At 37.5% G+C, this 24,093-nt stretch overlaps 2 protein-coding genes across 2 annotated transcripts; one reads left to right on the top strand and one right to left on the bottom strand.

Moving 5' to 3' along the window:
* The first annotated feature begins 4,547 nt into the window (after positions 1 to 4,547).
* On the top strand, positions 4,548 to 4,859 carry LOC113359011 (antimicrobial peptide 1-like). The gene has a single exon (XM_026602710.1). The coding sequence runs from the start codon at positions 4,548 to 4,550 to the stop codon at positions 4,857 to 4,859; it is 312 nt and encodes a 103-aa protein (XP_026458495.1).
* Positions 4,860 to 6,017: 1,158 nt separating this feature from the next.
* Positions 6,018 to 6,797, bottom strand: LOC113359010 (protein DOG1-like 3). Its single transcript, XM_026602709.1, has one exon. It carries the CDS (start codon positions 6,795 to 6,797, stop codon positions 6,018 to 6,020), a length of 780 nt encoding a protein of 259 aa, XP_026458494.1.
* Positions 6,798 to 24,093: the final 17,296 nt, after the last annotated feature.

Below are 24,093 nucleotides of genomic sequence, written 5' to 3'. Positions count from 1 at the left end.
TCTTCTTCGTCTTCAAATCATTTTTTATCTTCAAAACCTGCAGAAAACCACTTGAATCTCTTGTGATAAATCACACACAAAATGAAGTCTGTTAAAAATGGATTATCACAAGATGTCTTTAAATCTAGCAACAGTTCTAAAGATCCCGTCGATACTCTGATCTAGTTTGATTGAATCTTATATCAGAAGAGAAGATTCTCAAGCATAAACAAACTAGGTGAAATTAAAGTTTCAACAACCGTTAGTCAATCAAATCAAATCGAAAACTAATAATACTATAATTATCTAGTTTCCCACCAACGGTACGTACTCGTAGAGCTTCTTGATCCCACAAAAGTATTTAAACGATAGGTCATCAGATATTTCACCTAATTATGATACTTTCCTCTCCGAATAGAAGGCTCCACCAGAACATCAAGAAATGAAGTTTTCCTGGATCTTAGGATAGTTTGTTAGAAATGCAAACCTAGGTATTTATAGACCAAGATGTTTGAACACCAAGGAATTTCCAAAACCAAAAATATTCTCAACATATGCAATGCATGTCAAAATTCGATTTCATAATTCCAATAAATGATTTTCCATTATTTCCGAAATCTCTCAATAGAAAATCTCCAATTAGTAAATACACATTACTAATTTTTATTCTCTAGAGCTATGCATTAATTGCTGGTAATTAAAGCATATAAAACCAAAAACCTTAACTAAAAGATTCTTAATTTATTTCGGCACAGGATCACCTTGAGTACCAAGGAATATCTTTGAATAATAAATGATAAGAGTTATTGCTCGTGTTGAAAATATGTTGACATCTTTTCACTGCAAATCATATTTACATGGAATCGGTTATACCACACTTCCAAACAAGTTTAGAATTGGTTTCCCTGTATTCCAAGACTACTATGTGATTGATCATACCAAATCACATACATGGGTTCAGATCGGTTATACCAATCACTAGGATCGATTATACCTAAATATGGTACCTACTTGTGATCGGTCACACCAGTCACTAGGATCAGTTACACCAATTACAAGGATCGGTTTCATCTACACATGGTATCTACTTGTTATTGGTCACACTAGTTACCATTACCAGTTATACTAATTACAAGGATCGGTCACGCAACACATATGATCGGTCACACCAATTACTAGGATCGGTCACACCAATTACAAGGATCGATCATACCATCACATGGTGGTTACTTAGGATCGGGTACACCAATTACCGGTACAATTCATACCAAATCATAAGTCTAGGTATTGTGATTAGTTATACCAAGATACATAACCAGATTTAAGATCGGTTCTACCATCTCACACATATTGGCCATCCAAAGATATGCAATGAATAGCCGGACCAATAAGCCTATTGATTTCCCTTTCGATTCACGGAACAAGTTCATGAATGTACTCCTTTACACAAATGTAAAACATTGTTTCCTAAGATGAAAATCTTCACCATAACCCATTCACATAATCATAACACTATATACAAGATTATGTCGATGTCACATCTACGAAGTTCAAAAGATAAGCGTTATACTTCGTAGTCCAATTCCTTAATACTATGATCATACTATTATGATCATGTCACATCACTAGAGTATTATATATAATATGTATAGTATATACAGCTTCACAGTTATGTTTTCCATGTAGCACGACTTGAAAGATACGTTAGGAATGAAACAGTTCAAGTCAATATTACTAACATCAAGTGTAAGGATGATGTCATCGTTGTAGTTCGTTACTTATTCACATTCTTCAGGTATTCAGAGTAATACTTGTATGTCTCGACATTCCTAGAATTTTTAGTCTAACCTAAACGAAGTTGACTCTAGTATTTAATCAAGCGACTTTAGATGAGTTTTGATACTAAAATATGACAACCAAACTTGACATACCAACGCTTGGTGAGTTCAACCGAGCTATTCTCGAACATCTTGCATTCCTAAGAAAGTGAAAACAAATATTCCTCAACCTTGGCAAACCCCCCAGAAAACTGGATAAAACTAAAGATTGATGCTTTTATCATTGTTGAATACTCTAATGCTGGTTTTGGTTTGATTCTCCGTGATTATATAGGAAAAATCATGGGGGCGATATCTTACTCAGGAACAACTAGAGATTTATTGCAAGTAGAAATGATAGTATTCCTAAAAATTCTGAATTGGACTAAAGAGTTGAGACTATCAAATGTGATTATAAAAGGTAATAATCAAACAGTAACTAAAAGTTGTGATGGTTTACTTTCTGATCTTCAGTGGAAAGATAATATCTTAATAATTTAATTTCAGTCGGTTCTTAAGAGTCTGAATAACTGTATAGTCCAGTTTAGGAGAAGAAGTTGTAATCAAGCTTTAGACAAACTTGCTAAATTTGATAGTAAAATGAAAAACTTTTTTAAAAAGAAAGAAGAAGAAGGAATAAGCCTAGATAAACTTGCAGGAACAATTAACTCAACTTTCCTTTAATTGGCTACTGTTGCCACACCCCCAATAATTTTTACTTTTTAAAACAATTTGGGGAAAAAGAAAGGTTTTTGATAGATTTGACAAAACTCAAGGGAGTGGATTTTATTTATTTTTTTATTTTTGATAAAAGATCAACTCTTCATTAATAATTCAATGTTAAGTTTGCAAAGAGTTTCAAGACATCACGGTAGAGTGATAAAGAAACACCATACAATACTAGTACACAACCAAGTATTCTAGCAAGAAAAGAAAAAGAACACCGGAAAAAGACTAGAAAAGTGTATATAAGAACCAATTGTATCGGAAGAAATAGTTTTCGGATCATGAGTCCACCATTTTTGTTTTTCTTCTTCTTGAGAAAGAGATACTCCAAAATAGGAGTGATTTGCTTTGAGTCTTGAATATCCGATGAAGATTTGACCCGCTGAAGTTCGCCACCAATGATATTGAACCCTATGAACATTAACAAAGGGATTTTTTATTTCTTGCAAATCTTTTAGGCTTTTCTTAAACATAGCCCACACATTTAACCATAACCCAAAAAGTTTAAGTTAAAATGAAAAACCAAACAAACCTTAATTTTTACTAATAAATAAACTTAAATTCACATTCCTACTCAAAATCAAAATAAACTCTAATTTTTTTTTAACCATATATTATAATCTTTTTTTTTTTGGTATTCTCATGAATAGACCAATTATAAACCCTTATTCATACTTTCCCCCAAAAACAAAATTAATCCTAATTCTTAATTTAATTTAAAATGATTTTCTTTCTCTCAATCATAATTACGTGAAATTTGATCAGGGTGTATTTTCTAATTGTTTCCTTAAAAATTTCCACAACAACGTCAATCGAAATTGAATTAACTAAGGTTTTGATTCTTTTCTTAGGACCATTTTCATATAACTCCAGAAACATAATCTATTAAAATAAACAAATTCTAAGTTCATGTTTTCTTCTCATAATCATAATTACTCTAAAATTGATCGAGGGTATTGATTATTCTTCAGAAAACTTAATTATGTCAAATATCTCACATAAATTTAACTATAAAGCTAAACACTTTTTTTCTTCTTGTTGATTTTGAGATTTAATGATTATCTTATTATTTTGGGCTATATATAAAAATTATGTATACTTTTATGAGCTATGTGAATGATTATAAATGTTTGTTTGTCTGAAATGTACACACCCAGTTTTTTAGTGTCCTTGGAAATTCCTGATAAAGCCTATTTTCGATTTTGTTGAGTTGTAAATTAAAGGTTCTCTGAAATGTAGTCAACCAGCTGTAAGTGTCCTGTAAATATTCTTTCGTTTTTCCTTTGGTTTTAATAAAATCTTATCACCTGGCGAAAAAAAAAAAAAAGTTTGTTTGTTTAACTTAATCACTTATTTTAAAGAGGATGGGTTATGATTAATAAATGCATGGGTAAAACCATGTTTAAGGAACAAAGAGTAGTGACCGTTATCATTTTTGAATTTAAAATTAAAACTCTACACTAACATGCATAAAAAAATGATTTTCTAGTGACTTTACTCATTCTTTCGAAATGGAGAGTAATAAAAAAAAATTAAGTACCAAAATTAAGTAAGGAATTCACAAAGAAACTCCCCCATGGTGTGGAGTTTTTGTGGTCACTGTTGACCACCGAATAGGATGCGATAATCGCAAAGAAACGGCTGATGATAAATATACATATATCCAGCTACAATAAATACCAACGTAACACAATGATCTCAACCAATTCGAACCAGAAATATATATACTTTATTCTCACTTGAAAACTGAATCCCAAATATTCTATTCTGAATACAGTTCCAAACCATGTGCAGTATGGCCAGAATTCGCAACCCTGTCAACTGAGGCTGCTATCGGGAATGACAAAGTGACGAATTGAATCCGTCATTAGTGTCGTGGTAACATAACACTGTTACGTTCGTTTAATTACTTGCACCTATAAATACCTACATTGAACCATAGTTAGAAGCTCACCGAAACAAAAATCTATCTCTTCTTTTTCTTGCATTGCATTTCAAAGGCAGTCCAATATTCTAACACTATCGATGGCAGCTACTAAAAAATCAGTGTCCATGTTAATCATGGCATTGGTCCTCATGGCTGTTGCAATTGAATTGGCAAATGCAAGTTCTATTATAGTGTTCGCTGGACCAGGGTGCAACAACCGTGCCCAAAAGCATTTGAAATGCGGGTGCTCAAACATTAGTCTACGAGGTGGTTATGAATTTACTTATGGTGGACAAAGTGCTGCCATGTATTGGCAATCAGACTGCGAGGGTGCGTCTCAATTTATACTCCGTGGTGATTCCCGTAGCTGTGACGCATATACATGGAAGAGTATGTTTATTCAGTGTTAATTAAGTACACCTGATTTCAACAAATGAGAAAGTGGCTCTACTAATATGTATTTCTCTTATTGCATCAATAAAGAGGTCCATGCGTAAAAAAGCATGGTGGTGAGAGTTGTTTGCATAAGAAGGCGTTGCTAATCCTCAATGGATACTAGGTGAAGTGTAATGGCTTTTTTCGCTTTCTGTCGTCCCTGACAGTTGTTTGTGAGGTATCTATGTGAGTGTTTCATCTTTTTTCTTGTATCACTATACTTTCTTTATGAAATGAATTTAACCCAATTCCAATCCCCTTCAATACGTTTCTCCTTTCTTCTTCTTTTGTTTCTGAGTCGGCAAAGGTATTGTACTGTATTGCACAGTGTACCTTTCTCTTTATATTTTTCTTTTGGTCTAAATGGAGAAGATGGTTGGATGCTGTATTGGGTATATCTTACCAAAAGTCCCAACTTTGGCGTGGGATATATGAAGGGGACTTATCTATATTTCGAACTCTTCAGTAGAGCCACATTTTACAGGGGTGTTTTTTTTTTGTTGACTCCGTGGTTGGATCTGACTCGGCCACTCACTCAACATGGATCATATATCAGATTGTTTGTTTTTAAGTCGGAGCCAAATCTAACTTGCAGCCTAACTCAAACCAGTAACCAGTTTGAGTTAGGGAATAAAATATTTCTGATTAATACGATAAAGCTACTAATTAACATATTTTAGAATTAGTTGAATTAGATCTGACTCAAAAAACAAATGCACTGAATTAGATCCGGATAAGTCAAGTAATTTTAATAAGATCTAGATAAGTGTAATTTCAATCATATCTTGACGAGTCGGATTTTAAAAAAAGAAGAAAAAAAGTGATAGTCGGGAAATCAATACTTGCCTCTGTAAAAAACAGCTGCATTTTATTCCCATACATCAAGCCAAGACCTGCGTATATTCAACCCTAAAAACTGAAATAGGCTCAGCCGTCATTTGTTAACGGTCGACACATACGAAATTGTACAAAACCTTAATTAACTGTTGACACATACGAAATTTGTACATACATATATATATATATAGTGAGAGAGAGACACACACGGTTACTGCCTATCCTTGCCCATTCACCCAGGGCATTCTCTGCTAGCTGGAGGTTCCCCTGATCCCGGCTCTCATCTTATGGAGGAGCTAGGCCGGTTCTCCCTCGTCTGCCGCTCCACGCTGACTGCCTCTTCTTAGACCCCACTGATGGATACAGATATGGAGTTTCTTCGAAGCAACGAGAAAGTCAACAGCTTGATATGGTGTTAAGATACCTGTGAGTTCTTTCAAAGTATTCAGCCTCAACTGATCTGCTTCAACAAATATACTAGCCAGAGCTTTAGCATGTGAATCCAGAGCCTGACGCACTTCTTGCCAAGTGGATTGATCAGCAGCAGTGCTCGAGTCGTGATCCCAGTTATTAGCAAGCGCAGTCAGTTGATGGCCAGCTATATTCTCTTGCAAACCAGCCATCTTGCTTGAAAGCACCTCTTCTTCCTTAATTGTTCTGCACTGCAAGTCACTGACAAGACCGAGTTGATCTGCCGATAATTCACCTAAGTTGCCTGTTCTCACTCCTTGCAAGAATTCAGTGAGATGTTCCTCCAGCTCTGAGCCACAAAGTGAGTAAACGAGTCGAATCGATAAGGAGGGTCTGCAACCACCAAGCCAAAGGTAACAGTTTTCTACGGAAGTCAACCAAGTTGGTGAAAAGAAGGACGGTGCGTCGTCTACTGCAAGTTGGGATCTTTTATCGGTATACTCTTCCAAGTGTTTGATGGTTTTGTCGATGATAAGACGAAGTTTTTGTTCATCGTTTCGGTTTTCGTGGTAAACTTCTAAGAGCTCCTTGAGATCTTCTTGCTGCTGCATCATCCAATTCTGGTAGCATATCCGGAAGCGCATTTCATTCAATAAGCTCCCCATTCTGCACTGTCGTTCAAGAGAAAGGTGCAGATCGAGTTCAAGGCTTCAAGCCATATAATAGTGGTGATATTTTGTCCCATATGCACGGATATGTTCCATTCATCTGTACGGATTTTTTTGTTGATAATTATTCATCTGTACGGATAGTGGTGATATTTTGGTAGTTATTGAAGAAAACGGAATCTCCATTTTCTTACTAGAAACTTGCAAACTGATGTTTGTATATGTAGTTGTCGTTGTGGTTGAACTAGCTTTTTCTTCAACACGTGTACTTGCTAGATCATCGTCATTGTTGAACCTGCAATTGATAGCTCAACGCTTAACAAGTGTACCTTGATCTTTTTCACTCACTAATTGATGTGCACAATTGTTATAATGGGTGCTGTTTTTACCAGAGAGATTGGGTTGTGCATCGGCGTGCAGTAAGATTTGGACAAATTGATAATTTCGACGACGACAAAAATGCGACTGTGGAAGTTTACCAGAGATACTGTTGATGATCAAAGAGATAAGAGTTGTCACCAGACAGTTGCAAAGAAGAAAATAGATCCTCACACACTCGTGTACTTTGCTCTTAACCACAGTGGACTTCGTTGACCATCCTTTATTTTTTTGAAGCAGTCGTTGACCGTCTTAATAAAAATAGGTTTAACACAGAAATTAGTACTATTAACTAAAACAATGGTTCGTTCATTTACAAACTCTACCATGATACGTTTTTTGGGTAGGAGTTGTCCTAGTTACGTGACTACTAAATTTAAATCAATAAAAGATGGGTGCACCATTTTTTGTGAAGGAGCCGTCGCTAGCTTCTCATAACTACTAAAATTAAATCAATAAAATGATATTGAAACATCAGCCGAACATTTGTTATATAGACTATGCAGAAAATCAAACTCCATTAGTATATCCGAAATGATCAGTTGAGCGAAACCTAATCCCGATTTTGGTCGTGCGTGTAATAGAAAATGGAACCCACGTAAATCCTATACCTATCCGATTGTTGAGATCTTAGATCTCGTCCGTTAATTTTTTTTGTCGGGACGTTTCGCGGGAACAAGCGTCGTAAAATCTACTCCAATGGAATGTATGTGAGGGAAAAAGTCTTAATCCACATAGGATACACAACCATATTTCAAGAAAATGATCTCCAACCCATTGATATGGGGATGGGGTGGCAAAAAAAAAGTTAGACATCCTTTAGATGAACCTCTAGTTTTAGATATTCACTTAGAAGATGTCTTCCCATCCTAGTCACATTTAAACTAATAAAAATCAATGAGAACAACAACTGAATTTTTTTAACCAATTATATACCTACAAATAAGTAAAGAAAGATGACACAATCTAATCGATTGGAGATAAAATTTATTTTTTCCTAATATTTAGGATGTCTTAAAAGTGATGCCACGTATGAAGCATCCACCGTCACCATTGGAGAAGCTCTAAATGTATCATCTTCCTCGGTATATTAGAATACTACGAGGTGGAGTAAGTCAAATTCCAGACCAAGTGGAAATGACGTTAAGTTTTATATATTTTGGGATCAGAATGACGTTAAAAGTGAATAATTTGAGGGTCAAGTCAAATTTCCGACCAAGTCAGAATAACGACCTCAATGTAGAATCTGCTTTTATTTCATATTTTTATAGCGAGTTCAGGATTTTCTAATGAAGATGCAAGAACCAAGAGACACTCAAACTTGCATGAATTAATATCAAATTGCAACATGAGGTTATAAAAATCAAATAATTGACTAATTCTCTCGGTCTACAACTACATCAATCCGAAATAGCACACGTACACCAATTATTAAGAGTTCAATCATATATTGGGCACCTTCTTTAAAATAAAATACTGATGTTTGTTAACAAAATGGAAGTATGCAACTTGCAGGGTAGACTACCGAGACTAGTTTGACTTGGAGCTAGCCAATATCTTTACTCTTTAGCCCTTAAAGTCTTTTGCGTAAGTCTAGCTTACTGTACGTACCGACTAAGAGTAAGAACATGTCAACTTGAAGCTAAGGGTTTCCTGTGGAATATAAATAATCATCGAGTTCAGAAGCTATATAGGTAGTTTTCTGCAACTACTCCTATCAATTCATTTCCAACTTATAAGTTATAACCATCATCAAATAGGTATAAGACACTTATAAACTAATACTGTACTTTTTTTATTCAAGATATATATGGCTAAGAACTTTGCATCTCGTGATGAACATTTCAAACTTACTAGAAATAGCATCGCTCTTCTACTGTTCGTGTTAATTTTAATAGATAATGGATCAGCAGCGCTGTACTGAGTACTCAGAATACAACAAGGTTGAGGATTATTGATGAGTTTAAAGTAGGAGTTGTTCTTGACTTGAAGTTACCAATCACACAGGTGTGGTTGACATCCATGAACATGGCTCTCTCGGATTTCTATTCATCTACTAAAACTTCCCGCAAGAGAAGGTTGGTTCTTCATGTTGCTGACTCTAATGCTGATATTCTAAATGCTTCATGTTGGAACAAAGGAGAATATTTGGTTTCTCTATTTATGATTGGCTTACACTGCAAGAAAATATTCTCTAGATATGTTGCTATTTATACGAATATGTGGCATGTATAGGATATATATATACACGTCTTGTAAAACCTCCATTGATAATAAGAAAACCTAATCATTCTTCTCCCGTGGACGTAGGCTATAGCCGAACCACGTTAAACTGTGTTTCTTCTTTAATCTGTTTTAGTTAACTGCATAACATCTTATGCAGATCCAATATTGACTGCATAACATCTTATGCATACCAACATGGTATCAGGGGATCGTTAACGATCCTGGCCTTTTCTCTGTAATCAAGTTTCGTTTCTCTGTGTGTTTACTATGGCACAATCAAATCATAATACTAGTTTGCGTTTAACCTCTGTCTTGCTGAATGATGTCAATTATGTCAGCTGGTCTAGGGCTGCTGCTCTTGCTCTTGGGGGTAAAAGAAAGTCTGGGTATATTGGTGAGAATAGTACTTGTCCATATGCTAAAGATCCAAAGTATGAAGATTGGATTGCTGATAATCAACTGGTTCGCACGTGGCTTCTCCAGTCGATGGAACCACATATTTCGGAAATTTTCTCGTTTTCAGAATCTGCAAAGGATTTGTGGAAGTCTGTTGCTAGTCTGTATGGATTACGGAATAATGCTGCTCGGGTGTTTGAGCTGAAGCGTGAGATTGCTGAGGCTGCACAAGGTATGAAAAGTTGTACTGAGCATTTTGGTTATTTAAAAAGGAAGTGGGATGAACTGGATACATATCGTCCTCATACAACTGATGCCAAAATTCTCTTAAAGAGGGTTGAGGAGGATAAAATTTTTGATGTGCTCAGTAGCCTCACATCAGAGTATGAATCTCTTAGAAGCACTATTCTCATGAGTGCTGAATTGCCAAGTTTGTCTAGTGTTTGTGCGACTGTGCAACGTGAAGATACACGCAAGAAAGTTATGAATCATGTTTCTAAAAGCATTGTAGACCTGGATGCTGCTGAATTCAGTGCTCTTCTGAGCTCCAGAGATGATAAACGAAGAGCCATGCCATTTGATAAGGACAAGACTTCTCGTGCTAAGGGTAAGAGAGAAGTTTTTCATTGTGATCATTGTAATGAAACTGGTCACACCAAGGATCGTTTTTGGGATATTTATCCTCATCTTAAAGCTAATTTTGACAAAAATAAGCTTGCTCGAGCTGCTGTAGATGACAATTCATCCTTTACCATAGACCAGTTGAAGGATTTCTTTCACCAGTTGAGTAATAAGAATGAGCGCAAGGCCAACCATACTTCAGGTAACCTGCTAGCCTTTCTTACTACGCCTGTTTCCAACCATCACATTTGGATTATTGATTCAGGAGCTACAGATCATATGGCAAATGATCCTTCGTCAGTTCATGCATTTATTCGCAGCTCTCATAAAAATGTGTCTGTTGCTAATGGCTCTACTGCTCCTGTGATGGGCAGTGGGAAAGTGCATTTTTTTCCAGATTGTCCGCCATCTAATGCACTTGTTGTTCCCTCGTTTCCAACTCAATTGTTATCTGTTGGTCAAATCACTAATTCTCTGAATTGTGATGTTACATTTACCCCTACCTTGGTCATCTTTCAGGATCTAAAGACGAAGAAGACGATTGGTAGAGGCATCTTTTCTCATGGATTGTACCTGTTACGCTCTAGTGACATGGCATGTCTCACTCACAGATCAACTCCGCAGTTTCTTTATCATCAACGACTTGGACATCCTTCCAGTCGTGTGTTGTCTAGGATTTTTCCCACTTTTTCTGTTCAGTCTCAAGTCTGTGATGTTTGCCAGTTTTCTAAACAATCTCGTTTTCCATTTCCTAACTCTGTGACTCGAGCTACAATGCCTTTTGAATTAATTCATTCTGATTTATGGGGTCCTACTCCAATTGATGCTTATGATGGGTATAAATATTTCGTTATCTTTATAGATGATTGGTCACGTGCTACATGGATATATTTACAAATCCAAAACTGAAGTTTCATCTGTATTTTTGGATTTTCATTGTATGATCCGCAACCAATTTGATGCACATGTTAAAATTTTTAGATCCGATAATGGCACTGAGTTTGTCAAAGGCCCTCTTCCAGGTTATTTGCGTAATCATGGTATTATCCATCAAACTAGCTGTGTTGGTACTTCACAGCAAAATGGTGTTGCTGAAAGGAAACTCCGTCATATTTTGGAAACATCCCGTGCTCTTATGATTCAGATGCATGTTCCAAAGAAATTTTGGTCTCATGGTTCTCTGACGGCCACTTACTTGATCAATCGTATGCCTAGTCGTGTGCTTGAGTTCAAATCTCCATTAGAGGTTTTAAAACATCATCAGCCTGACATTTCTCATCCTAGAGTTTTCGGTTGTGTGTGTTATGTACATTTACATGCAAAGCATCGTGATAAACTGGGTTCACGAGCAACTAAGTGTGTGTTCTTTGGTTACTCTTCTACAAAGAAAGGATATATTTGTTATCATCCACCCACTAGAAAGCTACAGATTTCTCGTGATGTTGTGTTTGATGAAACAGTGGCTTATTTTCAGTGTGATTCTGGCAGTCGGTCTCAGGGGGAGTGTTATACAGATTTGGCCCCACTTCCAGTTATTAATGAGATACCTACTGCAACAGATTCCCACAGAGATATGGGGTAGAGTTGGTGGACTTACCTACTGCAGTGTTGGATGTGCATAATGAAGCAGTTCATGAAGAAGCTTCAGACAATAATGTTAATGTTACTGATGATAATACAGGACTACAAGATGTGCCCCATCAAGTTCCAGAAACTGAGGTTATGGTTCCACAACCAGTGGTACCAATTGTCAGAACCTCAAGTCGCGAGAATAAGACACCAGAGAAATACAAAGATTTCTTTACATATCATTCCGTTGTGTATCCTATACAAGCACATTTAACTTATGATCATGTAGGTTCTTCACACTCTGCATTTATAAGTGCTATATCCAGTCATCAAGAACCTAAAAACTATAATGAAGCAAAGTCTAATCCAAAATGGAGGGCACCAATGGAGAATGAGTTACGTTCCTTAGATGTAAATAATACATACAGTATTGTCAAGTTGCCTCCCGGGAAGAAGACTGTTGGATGTAGATGGGTGTAAAAAATTAAATACAGAAGTGATGGAACTGTTGAGCGTTATAAGGCAAGATTAGTGGCAAGAGGTTTTACTTATATATATGGAGAAGACTACACATAAACTTTTGCACCAGTTGCAAAGATGAATACTTTTCGTGTTCTTATGTCTCTTGCAGTTAATAAAGATTGGAAATTGTTTCAAATGGATGTGAAGAATGCATTCTTACAAGGTGATCTAGAAGAAGAGGTGTATATGAGTATACCACCTGGACACCCTCGAGAAGGAGAGAGCAATATGGTTTGCAAGCTTAAGAAGGCAATATATGGTTTAAAGCAATCACCACGTGCATGGTATGCAAAGCTAAGTTCAGTACTCATCCAGAATAAGTTCAAAAGGAGCTCTGCCGATTCTTCCTTGTTTATTAAAAGAAGTAATCTTGGTACAACTATAGTTCTAGTGTATGTTGATGACCTTGTGATTACAGAAGACAATCAACAAGAAATTAGAAATCTTAAAGCAATGCTTCATTCCATATTTGACATCAAGGATTTAGGAATACTGAAGTATTTCCTGGGATTATAAGTTGCTTACTCAAAGAAGGGTATTTTTCTGAATCAAAGAAAATATGTGTTGGACCTGCTGAAGGCTACAGGAAAAATGGGAGTAAAGCCTTGTGATACTCCTACAGAAATTGGCAACAAACTTGATAATGATGGTGATGTGTTAAGTGATATTGGGTCATATCAAAGGTTAGTAGGCAAGTTAATTTATCTCACTGTTACCAGACCTGACATAGCACATGCAGTAAGCTTAGTCAGTCGTTATATGCATACACCTCGTGTTAAACATCTAAATGCAGTAACTAGGATTCTACAGTACTTAAAAGGATCACCAGGAAGAGGAGTTTTGATGAAAAAGAATGAAGCCTATTCAATTTCTAGCTACTGTATAACAGCATATTCAGATGCTGATTATGCTGGATGTCCAGTTGATCGTAAATCAACAACAGGGTACTGCATATTCTTTGGTGGTAATCTGGTTACATGGAGAAGTAAGAAACAAAATGTTGTTTCTCGATCAAGTGCTGAAGCAGAATACAGAGCCATGGCTTCAACAACTTGTGAGATTGTTTGGCTGCGAGCATTACTTAAAGATTTGGGTTTTCTGTCACCTCAGTCAGCTAAGATGTTTTGTGACAATCAAGCAGCGATACAAATCGCATCAAATCCCACCTTTCATGAGCGTACAAAACACATAGAAGTGGATTGTCATTTTGTTAGAGAGAAGGTATTTTCCAAAGTAATATGCACTCCCTTCGTTCGTAGTCATCAACAACTGGCAGATGTTTTTACTAAGGGTTTACCTGTCAAACAATTCAATGGAATTCTATCCAAGTTGGGCTCCATTGATATCTTCGCACCAACTTGAGGGGGAGTGTTGGAACAAAGGAGAATATTTGGTTTCTCTATTTATGATTGGCTTACACTGCAAGAAAATATTCTCTAGATATGTTGTTATCTATACGAATATGTGGCATGTATAGGATATATATACACGTCTTATAAAACCTCCATTGATAATAAGAAACCCTAATCATTCTTCTCCCGTGGACGTAGGCTATAGCCGAACCACGTTAAACTGTGTTTCTTCTTTAATCTGTTTTAGTTAACTGCATAACATCTTATGCAGATCCAATATTGACTGCATAACATCTCATGCATACCAACACTTCATTTGCAGGTGAACACCCTGTCACTCTCTCCTATATATATATAGATGGACTCGTCACATGCAAATAAGACTCATCACATGCAAATAATAACTTGTTTTATAAGTTTCCACCAGCAAGACTGCATGTTGTTAGAAACTCCTCAAAACATGCATGTGTGCTTTTGTTATGCTGCAGCTTGATATGTTGGAAGTAGTTATTGAGTTTGAATTATCAAACTCCAAAAAAAAAAAAAATTCTTCTTTATCAAAAATTATTGAGTTTGAATTTCTTCTTAGCCTTACAATAACAAAAATGATAACTTCTCAGTGGGATCTACTATTAATTATTTACTTTTGATCGGATATTGTCACAGCTATAAATCTGATACAAGACGATGAAGTGCAAGCTATAATTGGGCCACTGACATCAGCACAAGCAATTTACATGTTGCATCTCGGCAAAAAAACACAGATTCCAATTATTTCTTTCACTGCAACAAGTCCTTCTATCTCCCCATCTCACAACCCTTATTTCATTCGCACAACACATCAAGACTCGTCTCAAGTAGACGCCATTGCTGCCGTTGTCAAAACCTTTCAATGGAGACAGGTTATACCTATCTATGAAGATACTGAGTATGGAAATGGAATTATACCATACTTAATTGACGCGTTCCAAAACATCACTAAAGTTCCATATAGGAGTGTACTACCTGAATCAGCTAATGACGACCGAATTCTTCAAGAACTCTACAAATTGATGACAATGCAAACCAGAGTATTCGTTCTACATATGGACACGGCTCTTGGAGTCCGGATTTTTGAGAAATAACTCTCTGTGCGCTAAAATAATTAAGGAAAAGTATGATTTTCTGGATCTAGGCTGGCGAACTAAAAATACCGCAGCAAGCTCATGGCCTAAGTCTCTGGAAAAGCATTTACTCTACTGCAGATTTCTTCTTTGATAACACTATTTTCAAGGTTGGAAATGGAGCTAAAATCAGATTGTGGGAAGATAGATGACACGTTGATGGTTCACTGGAGCTGTTTTTTCCTAATCTATACAATAGTTCTTCTACTAAAGGCATATCCCTGCAGCAAGCTTTTTCAGCTTCTTCCTTTCTTTGGAATTTGGGGATTACGAGAAGACTTTATGATATAGAGATACAAGAGTTTTCTCGTATTACTGCTATTCTTGACTCTACTATGCTAGAAACTAATGAGGTTGATTAACTAATCTGGTTCGAGGATAAATCAGGTGAATTTTCAGTTAAATCTGCCTACAATTCTATGGCGATCACTCGCCCAATCAACTTTATGTTGAATATTCACCACCGACGTAGGTAGGTGTTCACACCTATCTAGATAAACCTAGAAATATCTAGGTTATCCTATATGATCTAGAAATATCTATAGTACAACACTACTCACGTGCTAGCTAGAAACATCTAAATTAGTTTGGTTATTTCTCCCTAGGTAAGTCGGTTATTTAGAGTGTCTCTAGAATGTTCAGCAGGATAGTATAAATAGGAGGCTAGTCCACATTTGTAATGCATCGATCAAGCAAGAGAGTGAGTGATCAAGTGGAGTAAGGTCAGTGAGTGGAGTGGTTAAATAAGCGTGAGTGAAACCAATTCCAAGTGAGGTTGTGTGTGAACTTAGTGTTTGTACAAATCTTAGTGTATAAATTTACTTGTGACCAATAAAATTAAGTTTTTCACAAGTGTAATTTTTCCCACCTAGCTTCCCAAACTCCACATTTGGTATCAGAGCGGGACGGTCAGGGACATCGCAGAATTGGACGCCGTAGAATTGAGATCATATCCGTGATAGTGTGTTGGATATGGGTCAGGTCGGCGATGGAGGATTTTTAGATAACTCTCACCAAACTTAGTCTGTGGACCAAAGATTGGGATAAACCCAATTTTAGTCGGTTATGAGTTAGGATTAGGATTAAGAGTTTTATGATAACTCTTAATTGGTTTACTTGATCCTAAATTCTAGGAACTTTGTGGACAAGTTATGAAACCCTAGTCTTGTAGGCTAAGTAATGCACCTATATAAATAGCCTAGTAGAGAACCTAGAAAATTACACCAAAAATTCTTCTTTCTCTCTTAGGGTTTATATGTTTTCTCCCAAACGATAATACATAAATCTCTTATTTTTCCCGAGAATTCAACCTCGTTAAATTCTCGTCTCTTTTCTTTTTCTACTTTGTGTTCTTTGCAATATTTGGAGTACCATTGTGTAGCTGTGCAAATCGCTTCCGCAGGGTTTTAGCGTAACAATTGGCATCAAGAGCTCGGGTTAGGTTCTTGGAATTTTCGGTATTCATAATATTGCAGCGGGAATATTTTTTCTGAAGTTGTTTGAGGTAATTCTGATCTCAAAGTTTAGTTTTTATATATTTGGTTGTTCGTGAACAATGGTTGACGGGAAAGATCCAGTTGATCCGAAAGATCCTTTAGGAGAACATTCGGAGTCCACAAGTAAAGATAAAGAAACAAAAGAAGAAATAATGCATTCTCATAGATCACAATTGAAGGTTGAAAAGTTCACCGGAACCAATAACTTTGGTTTATGGAGAACAGACGTAATGGATGCTCTTGTTCATCTTGACCTAGAAGAAGCTCTAGAAGGTCGACCAGGGGAGATGTCTGACAAGCAGTGGAACAAGATGAATAAATTATGTCTGGGTTCGATTCGTGGGTGTTTAGCAACGTCAGTAAGAGTTAATTATCAGCACGAGACTTCAGCTAAGGATCTCTGGGAAAAGCTAGAGAAGGAGTACCTTTTGAAGAACGTGTCTAATAGGATACATCTTAAGAGAAATTTGTATCGCTATAACATGAAGAAAGGTGCAAATCTAACAGAACACCTGGATTCATATAATAAACTTCTTGCTGAGTTAGTTAACTATGATGAGAAGATCAACGACGAGGAACAAGCTTTGTGTCTGATAAACTCTCTTCCTGAAAGGTATGAACCCGTGATTAAGACTTTAATGCATGGCAAGGATAAGATGACATACGTTGAGGTCACTACAGCATTGCGTAGTGAGGAGTTCAGGAAGATGGACTGTGAAGACCTGTCAAGTGAAGCTAACACTGACTTGCTTCTTGCAAGAGGTCGTTCAACAGACAGGAGAAAGAAGAATGGTGATCGTGGAAAAGTGAAAGGGAGTTCAAAGTCAAGAGCGCGTCTGCAGAAGGATGAATGTGCATGGTGTCATGACTTTGGACATTGGTCTAAGTATTGTACCAAGCGTAAAGATAGAGAAGGAGATAACAACAAGACCGAGGTGAACATTGCTAAGGAAAGTGATGATTCAGATGTAGCTTCGGATTTCTCAATGACTGTGACACCATCATACTGTATCGTAACTGACGGTACATCGGTACTAGATTCTAGTGCTACTTATCACATATGTCCTCATCGGGACTGGTTCTCAAGCTTCGAGAAGTTTGATGGAGAAGTACGTATGGGGAATAATCATACCTGCAGGGTGATCGGGATTGGTAGTGTTCGAATCAAGATGCATGATGGTATGGTTCGGGAACTGAAGGAAGTAAGGTTCGTACCTGCTGTGAAGAAGAATCTGATTTCGCTCGGAACTTTGGAAGCTAATGGCTACAAGTTAGTCGCTGAAAATGGCATTTTAAAGGTAATATCTGGATCGTTGGTAATCATGAAGGGCACAAGGCATCATAACTTGTACTACTTAACTGGGAGTACAATAACAGGAGATGTGTCAATTTCTGAACACATCGAGACTGTAGCGATGGAGACCACGAAGTTATGGCATATGCGACTTGCACATCCAGGTGATAAGTCGTTACACTCTTTAATTCGTCAAGATTTATTGAAAGGTGTTATTTCCTGCAGATTAGAGTTTTGTGAACATTGTGTGAAAGGAAAGAAAACAAGAACAAGCTTTGGCACAACAATCCACAACACTAGTGGAGTTCTTGATTATGTTCACTCAGATGTTTGGGGTCCCTCCAAGAATGCATCATTGGGAGGGAAACATTGGTTCGTGTCTTTCATTGATGACTATTCTAGGCGTGTATGGGTGTACACCATGAGGAATAAGGATGAAGTCCTAGAAGTCTTTGTGAGGTGGAAAAAGGCAACTGAGACTCAAACTGGCAGAAATATCAAGGTATTACGCTCGGACAATGGTGGAGAGTACAAAAGTGATCCATTCTTGCAAGTATGTCAGGATGAGGGAATACAGAGTCACTTCACAGTTAAGAAGAGACACCGCAACAAAATGGGGTAGCTGAACGCATGAATCGTACTTTGATGGAGAAGGTATGATGTATGTTATCTAATGCTGGATTAGGTAAAGCGTTTTGGGCTGAGGCAGTTACATATGCGTGCTTCTTTATTAATAGGTTGCCATCAGCTGCATTAGAAGGTAAAACTCCGATGGAGAAGTGGTATGGTAAACCAGTTTATGACTATGACTCAATTCATATCTTTGGTTGCCCTTCTTGGTATCATGTTAGTGAAAACAGGCTTGATAGCCGTGCTGTTAAAGGGATCTTTATGGGTGTGAAGAAATGAGTGAAAGGGTTCAAAATTTGGAATCCAGCAGAGAAGAAGATAGTCATGAGTATAGATGTTACATTTGATGAAGCGTCTATGGTAAAGTCTAGGGGTTCTCAGCAGGTGGAGAACATAAGCACCAGTACTAGTGAGCCTTTGCAGCAGGTGGAGATTGATGCAACTCCACTAATTCCAGCTAAGTATGTATCTGTTACGACTACTTCCGAAGGCGTGACGTCTACAAGGGAGGTAACTACTGAAGTTCCAAATGATAGTGACGATGTTTATGATGAGGAACATGAAGCAGTGGAAGATACATAAGCTATGGTCACTGAGACCATAGAAACCAGCAAACCGAGAAGATCAATCAGAAAACCTGGTTGGATGAATGATTTTATAGCTTATGCATTACCAGTTGTTGAAGAAGGTATTCTTGATACCTATTTTGAAGCTATACACAGTGTAGAGCATCAAGAATGGGAAGCTGCTATGCAGGATGAGATGGAGTCTCTTTACAATAATGGCACATGGATTCTTACGAAGCTTACGAACGGTAAGAAGGCCATTGGGTGCAAATGGGTATATGCTAAGAAAGAAGGATCTCAGATGAATCAAGTACGCTACAAGGCAAGGTTAGTTGCAAAAGGTTATGCCCAAAAGGAAGGGATTGACTACAATGAGGTGTTCTCTCCAGTTGTGAAACACTCATCAATCCGAATTTTGTTGGCCTTGGTAGCACAATATGATTTAGAACCTAGTTCAGCTAGATGTGAAGACGGCGTTCTTACATGGTGATCTAGATTAGGAGATTTATATGACTCAGCCGAGTGGGTTCAAAGTTGCTGGAAGAGAAGATTGTGTATGCAAGCTGAAGAAATCGTTGTATGGGCTGAAACAGTCTCCAAGACAGTGGTATAAGCGATTTGATCAGTTTATGATTGGCCAGACATACACAAGAAGTCACTATGACCATTGTGTATACTTCAAGAAGCTACGTGATGGGTCTTTCATATATTTGCTCTTGTATGTCGATGATATGCTGATAGCATCGAATAACAAGAAAGAGATTGATAATTTGAAGCAAAAATTGTCAACTGAGTTCGAGATGAAAGATCTGGGAGAAGCTAAGAAGATTCTTGGCATGGAGATTCAACGTGACAGAGAGAAGGGTAAAGTTTGTTTGTCTCAAAAGGCATACTTGAAGAAAGTGTTACAAAAATTTGGTATCTGCGAAGGAACTAAATCTGTAAGTACTCCCCTTGGTCCTCATTTTAAGTTGAGTTCTGATATGTCTCCCACTACTGAAGAAGAGCGTGAGTATATGGCCCAAGTCCCATATGCTAGTGTTGTTGGTAGCTTGATGTATGCGATGGTATGTACAAGGCCGGATATTTCACATGCAGTAAGTATGATCAGCCGATATATGCATAATCCTGGTAAAGGACATTGGCAAGCTGTGAAATGGATTTTAAGGTATATTTATGGTACCGTTGATGTTGGCTTGGAGTTTGTGAAGGAAGATGGGAACAATCAACTGTGTGTTGGTTATGTGGATTCTGACTATGCTGGTGATTTGGACAAGAGACGTTCAACTACGGGGTATGTATTTACCTTGGCTGGAGCACCGGTTAGTTGGAGATCGATTTTGCAGTCTATTGTGGATCTCTTAACTACTGAAGCGGAGTATATGGCAGTGACAGAGGCGTTTAAGGAGGCTATATGGTTACAGGGTTTGCTCGATGACTTGGGTGTTGTGCAGGAACAACTGCTTGTGCATTGTGATAGTCTTAGTGCAATTTATTTGGCTAAGAATCAAGTGCATTATGCAAGAACCAAACATATAGATGTTCGATTTCACTTTGTTAGATAAATTCTGGAAGAAGAAGACATTCTACTTGTGAAGATCGATACCAAAGACAATCCAGCTGATATGTTAACGAAAGCAGTATCTGGGGTCAAGTTTCGTCATTGCTCGAAATTGATCCACATTCTTCCGGTTTGGTGATACCCTTTGGGGTAGAGGTTCTTAGGAACCTGGTGGAGGCCTTCTAGCAAGGCCATTGAGTGAACTACGGTCGGTTTGATTCCTTGCAGAGGATACGTATGCAGCTTATGACGCAATCGACGTTGGAAGACAAAGGTGATTTTGTTATTAATCGTCTCATGCATAAATGCATGATCCGAGGTGGAGAATTGTTAGATATGGGTCAGGTCGGTGATGGAGGTTTTTTAGATAACTCTCACCAAACTTAGTTGGTGGACCAAAGGTTGGGATAAACCCAATTTTAGTCGGTTATGAGTTAGGATTAGGATTAAGAGTTTTATGATAACTCTTAATTGGTTTACTTGATCCTAAATTCTATGAACTTTGTGGACAAGTTATCAAACCCTGTTCTTGTAGGCTAAGTAATGTACCTATATAAATAGCCTAGTAGAGAACCGAGCAAAAAAAAAAAAAAGTCGCGTATTAAGTCCTATTTAGAAGGACAGGACCTCTGGGAGGTTGTTGGTGGTAGTGATACAGTATCACCATCAAAGGAAGATACAGAAGCTGTGAGGAAATGGCGTATGAAAGCTGGGAAAGCGATGTACGTTATCAAAATAACCATCGAGGATGAGTTATTGGATCACATTGAGGATGCAGCCACGCCGAAGGAAGCATGGGATGCTCTCAACAAGTTGTTCTCAAGGAAGAATGATGCTCGTCTCCAACTACTGGAAAGCGAGTTAATGAATTCAAAGCAAGAAGGTATGCCAATTAACCAATACTTTATGAAAATGAGAAATTTAGCAAAAGAAATCTCGTTGCTTGATCCGGCAAATAAGATTTCTGAAGAAAAATTACTAAGGATAATTTTAAATGGGTTAAGATCGGAGTACTTATTTCATGTCACTTGCATGTACTTAGGGGTGGCAAAACAAGCCTTCCCTTATAGAAATAGAAAATCTATTAGTAGCCCAAGAGACTCTGCTAAAACAGTTTAGCAGTATCTATGTTAGAGACGAAGAGGAGGAACTCTCCAATAGTAAAAGTAAAGGAAAATTTAGAAAGAAAGACAAGAAGGGTGGACCTAAGTATCCGCAGGAGAAAAGCTCTCGTCCAGGGCGAGCTCAAAGGAGTAAGTACCCGGGAGACTCATCTGATGAGTCTGATGGAGCACAAGACCGGACGTGTTACCATTGCGGCAAGAGTGGGAAATTTGGTAACGGTTGATGGTTGCCGGTATGATAGTGAAGAAGAGTGGGACATGCAAGCATCAGTCGCTCTAGCTGAATTGTTTGAAGAACTAGAAATAGACTTCGACAAGCCTGGAAGTGAAGAAACATTAGCTGCATTTTTTGACAGTGGAGGAGTAAAATACGATTACGACTGGATGGACGATTCCGCGTGCTGCAATCACATCAATGGAGTCGGAGAGATGTTTCCTGATACATGTGAAGGAAAAGGATATCAAATGGTGGCAAATGATGACACTTCAGAATTACCAATAGCACGCATTGGTAAGACAACAGTTGTTCCTCATCAATTCCAGCGAGAAAAGGTACATCAGATACATGCAGATAAAACAAGGCAAGCAATAGGTTCTACAGTGGACGTTAAAGAGGATATTGGTGACCAGATAAATGGTAAGGGTAACACATCGATAAATAAGGTGTTCGATGAAGCGGGGATAAGTTGGTCGACACATGAGATGGTACTTCCAGATCCTGAGTAAAAGAATCATTATTCCAAGAATGTAATACTTCAAGAACCAAACAAGAGTTAGCACCAGAAAACGTGGAAGGCACACGATTAAGGAGGCAAGAATTGGAAACACAAGTCAAATGCTAAACAAGCCTGCTCACCTGTTCAAACAACGCTTGCGAGAGACATCATCGGTGAAGTAGGAAATTCGGTGTCGAGGGGGAGTGTTGAATATTCACCACCGACTTAGGTAAGTGTTCACACCTATCTAGATTAACCTAGAAATATCTAGGTTATCCTATATGCTGTAGAAATATCTAGAGCACAACACTACTGACGTGCTAGCTAGAAACATCTAGATTAGTTTGGTTATTTCTCCAAATGGAAACCAAATTGTGAACCTCTGCAGTTTCTTCCATTCCCATCAAGAGTCTGCCAATCATATTTTTCTTAATTGCAATTACGCTAACAAAGTCTGGAGTTACTTCTTCATTGCCACCGGTAAGACATTTCAACCTCCTACTTCAATCGGGTCATTTATATCTAATTGGTCTTCTACTTCCCTCTCTGGAGTGTGTAAGGAGTTATGGAATCGTCTTTATGCAAGCATTCTATGGACCTTGTGGATGGAACGTAATGAAAGGACTTTCAATTATAAGGAAAAATCTCCTGAAGCCATTATTTCGGAAGTTAAGTTGAAGACCTTCTCTTGGGCTAGTAACCTGACTTCTTTCTCTATGTCGTAATTGACGATACTATTGTAAATTGGGTTTCAAAATTCTTCGATACTCCATAAAAAAATTCTTCATTTTGCTCATTTTTTGGGTCCTCGTGATATCCTTTGTATATAACCTTGTACCCATCTTGGGCTATCCTTCTTAGCATATGCTTTCGTCAATATATTATCTTTACCGATCAAAAAAAAATTAGTAATAAAACACAAAATCTTAACAGCCAACTCTCATAGACAAGCTAGGTCGGCCTTAAAACCACCATTACTGTCAGGTCGAGTAGAAAATACAAAGATGCTACGCTCGGCGAATGGAAAGCGCATACAATGTGTCGACAAACAAAGATACATATTCAGAAGATACTTTAAGCAAAAAAAAAAAAAAACTTTAACATCAGCTACAAAACAATCTTTCATTATTCATAATTTTTGGGTTTCACTGCCTTATGGACAACAAAATGAGGTATCCCCTTAACCTTAAGGGATGAACTTAACACATGCCTTGTTAGGTTATAACAAAAGCATCATGAGACATTTTTTGGTCTCCACGGGTTATCTTCTTCATTTGTGAAGAAAATAAAAGGAAGTAGAGATAGAGTGAGTGGGAGGGAAATATAAGCCACCATTTTTGGTGAGATCTTGAAGTTAATCTTTGAAGAAGAAGAAAGGGTTCTTAGTTAAGGATCTATTGGTTAGTGTGGTGAAGATTGCTTGATCAATTTCCACATCTCTTCAAAAGGGGGAAAAATCTAGGGTTTGTTCAAACCTTAGTAGTAAGTATTTCTTATTCTTGTTATTTTCAAATTGATAGTGAATCTCATCTTATTGGTAAATGAATTGTTGATCCATCCTTAGGGGTGAGTGTAATTTAGGCAAATCGTTATCCAAGTGCTATATGCACCTTGAAGTTTTTTGTTATCCCCAAATTGGGAGATTTGTGTGTAACCCATTGTTTGATTATAGTGGAAGA

This window comes from Papaver somniferum, chromosome 3 (assembly GCF_003573695.1).
Source record: "Papaver somniferum cultivar HN1 chromosome 3, ASM357369v1, whole genome shotgun sequence".
Classification (NCBI taxonomy): domain Eukaryota; kingdom Viridiplantae; phylum Streptophyta; class Magnoliopsida; order Ranunculales; family Papaveraceae; genus Papaver; species Papaver somniferum.
Note: the sequence above shows the minus strand (reverse complement) of the source record. Positions and strands in the feature narration are given on the sequence as shown.